At 59.2% G+C, this 611-nt stretch overlaps 1 protein-coding gene across 1 annotated transcript in view; it reads right to left on the bottom strand.

Annotated features, from left to right (window-relative positions):
- The window catches only part of TRMT2A (tRNA methyltransferase 2 homolog A (S. cerevisiae)), a 7,547-nt gene extending 6,973 nt beyond the window's left edge, over positions 1–574 (bottom strand). The window contains exon 1 of the mRNA XM_009888143.1: positions 1–574. This exon is cut by the window's left edge and continues 52 nt beyond it. Coding sequence (XP_009886445.1) covers positions 1–574 — 574 coding nt within the window.
- Between the last annotated feature and the right edge of the window lie 37 nt (positions 575–611).

Raw genomic sequence — 611 nt, 5'->3', positions numbered from 1 at the left:
ATTCCTGCTTCTTTTTGGCCAGCTGCTCTTCGTAGGGCATGTTCCACAGCGGGGTCACAACGTCCGCGATTTGCTTGCTCAGAGGCTCCTCTCCGCTGGCTTTGGAGGGAGCCGGCCGCTTCGCCTCTCCCTGCTCCGTCTCCTCTTCCTCTTTCTTCCTTTTTTTTGCGATGGGGTCAGCCTTCGGCTTGGCAAGCCTCACGCTCAGGTGCCGGCTCTTCCACAAAACCCCATGGAGGACTTTCATGGCCTTGTCCCTCTCCTCCTCACTCTTAAAGGTCACAAACGCGAACGTCTGTTTCCCGAAAAGTTTTATCTTGTGCGGATTGAGTCCGTATTTGGCAAGGAACTTTTTCACGTCATTAAACCCGATGTACTTGGGAAGGTTTTGTATTTCTACTTTATAGATCTCGGAGGTGAACAAGTCTCCCTTAATGTATCCGTACACGTCGGGGCAGGCCGCGGGGCCACCCCCGCCTCCATCGGCCTTGCTCCCCGCTTCAGCCCCATCGTCAGCCTCCGGCGCAGGACCCGCGACGCGGCCGGGGCCGCAGCGATCGCCCTCCTCCGCCATGCTCCCGCCAGCCTCCCCTCCGCCCGGACCCCCGGGC

Source organism: Charadrius vociferus, unplaced genomic scaffold (assembly GCF_000708025.1).
Source record: "Charadrius vociferus isolate BGI_N301 unplaced genomic scaffold, ASM70802v2 scaffold326, whole genome shotgun sequence".
NCBI lineage: Eukaryota > Metazoa > Chordata > Aves > Charadriiformes > Charadriidae > Charadrius > Charadrius vociferus.
The sequence above is the reverse complement of the archived record's forward strand: the minus strand, read 5'-3'. Positions and strand labels throughout refer to the sequence as shown.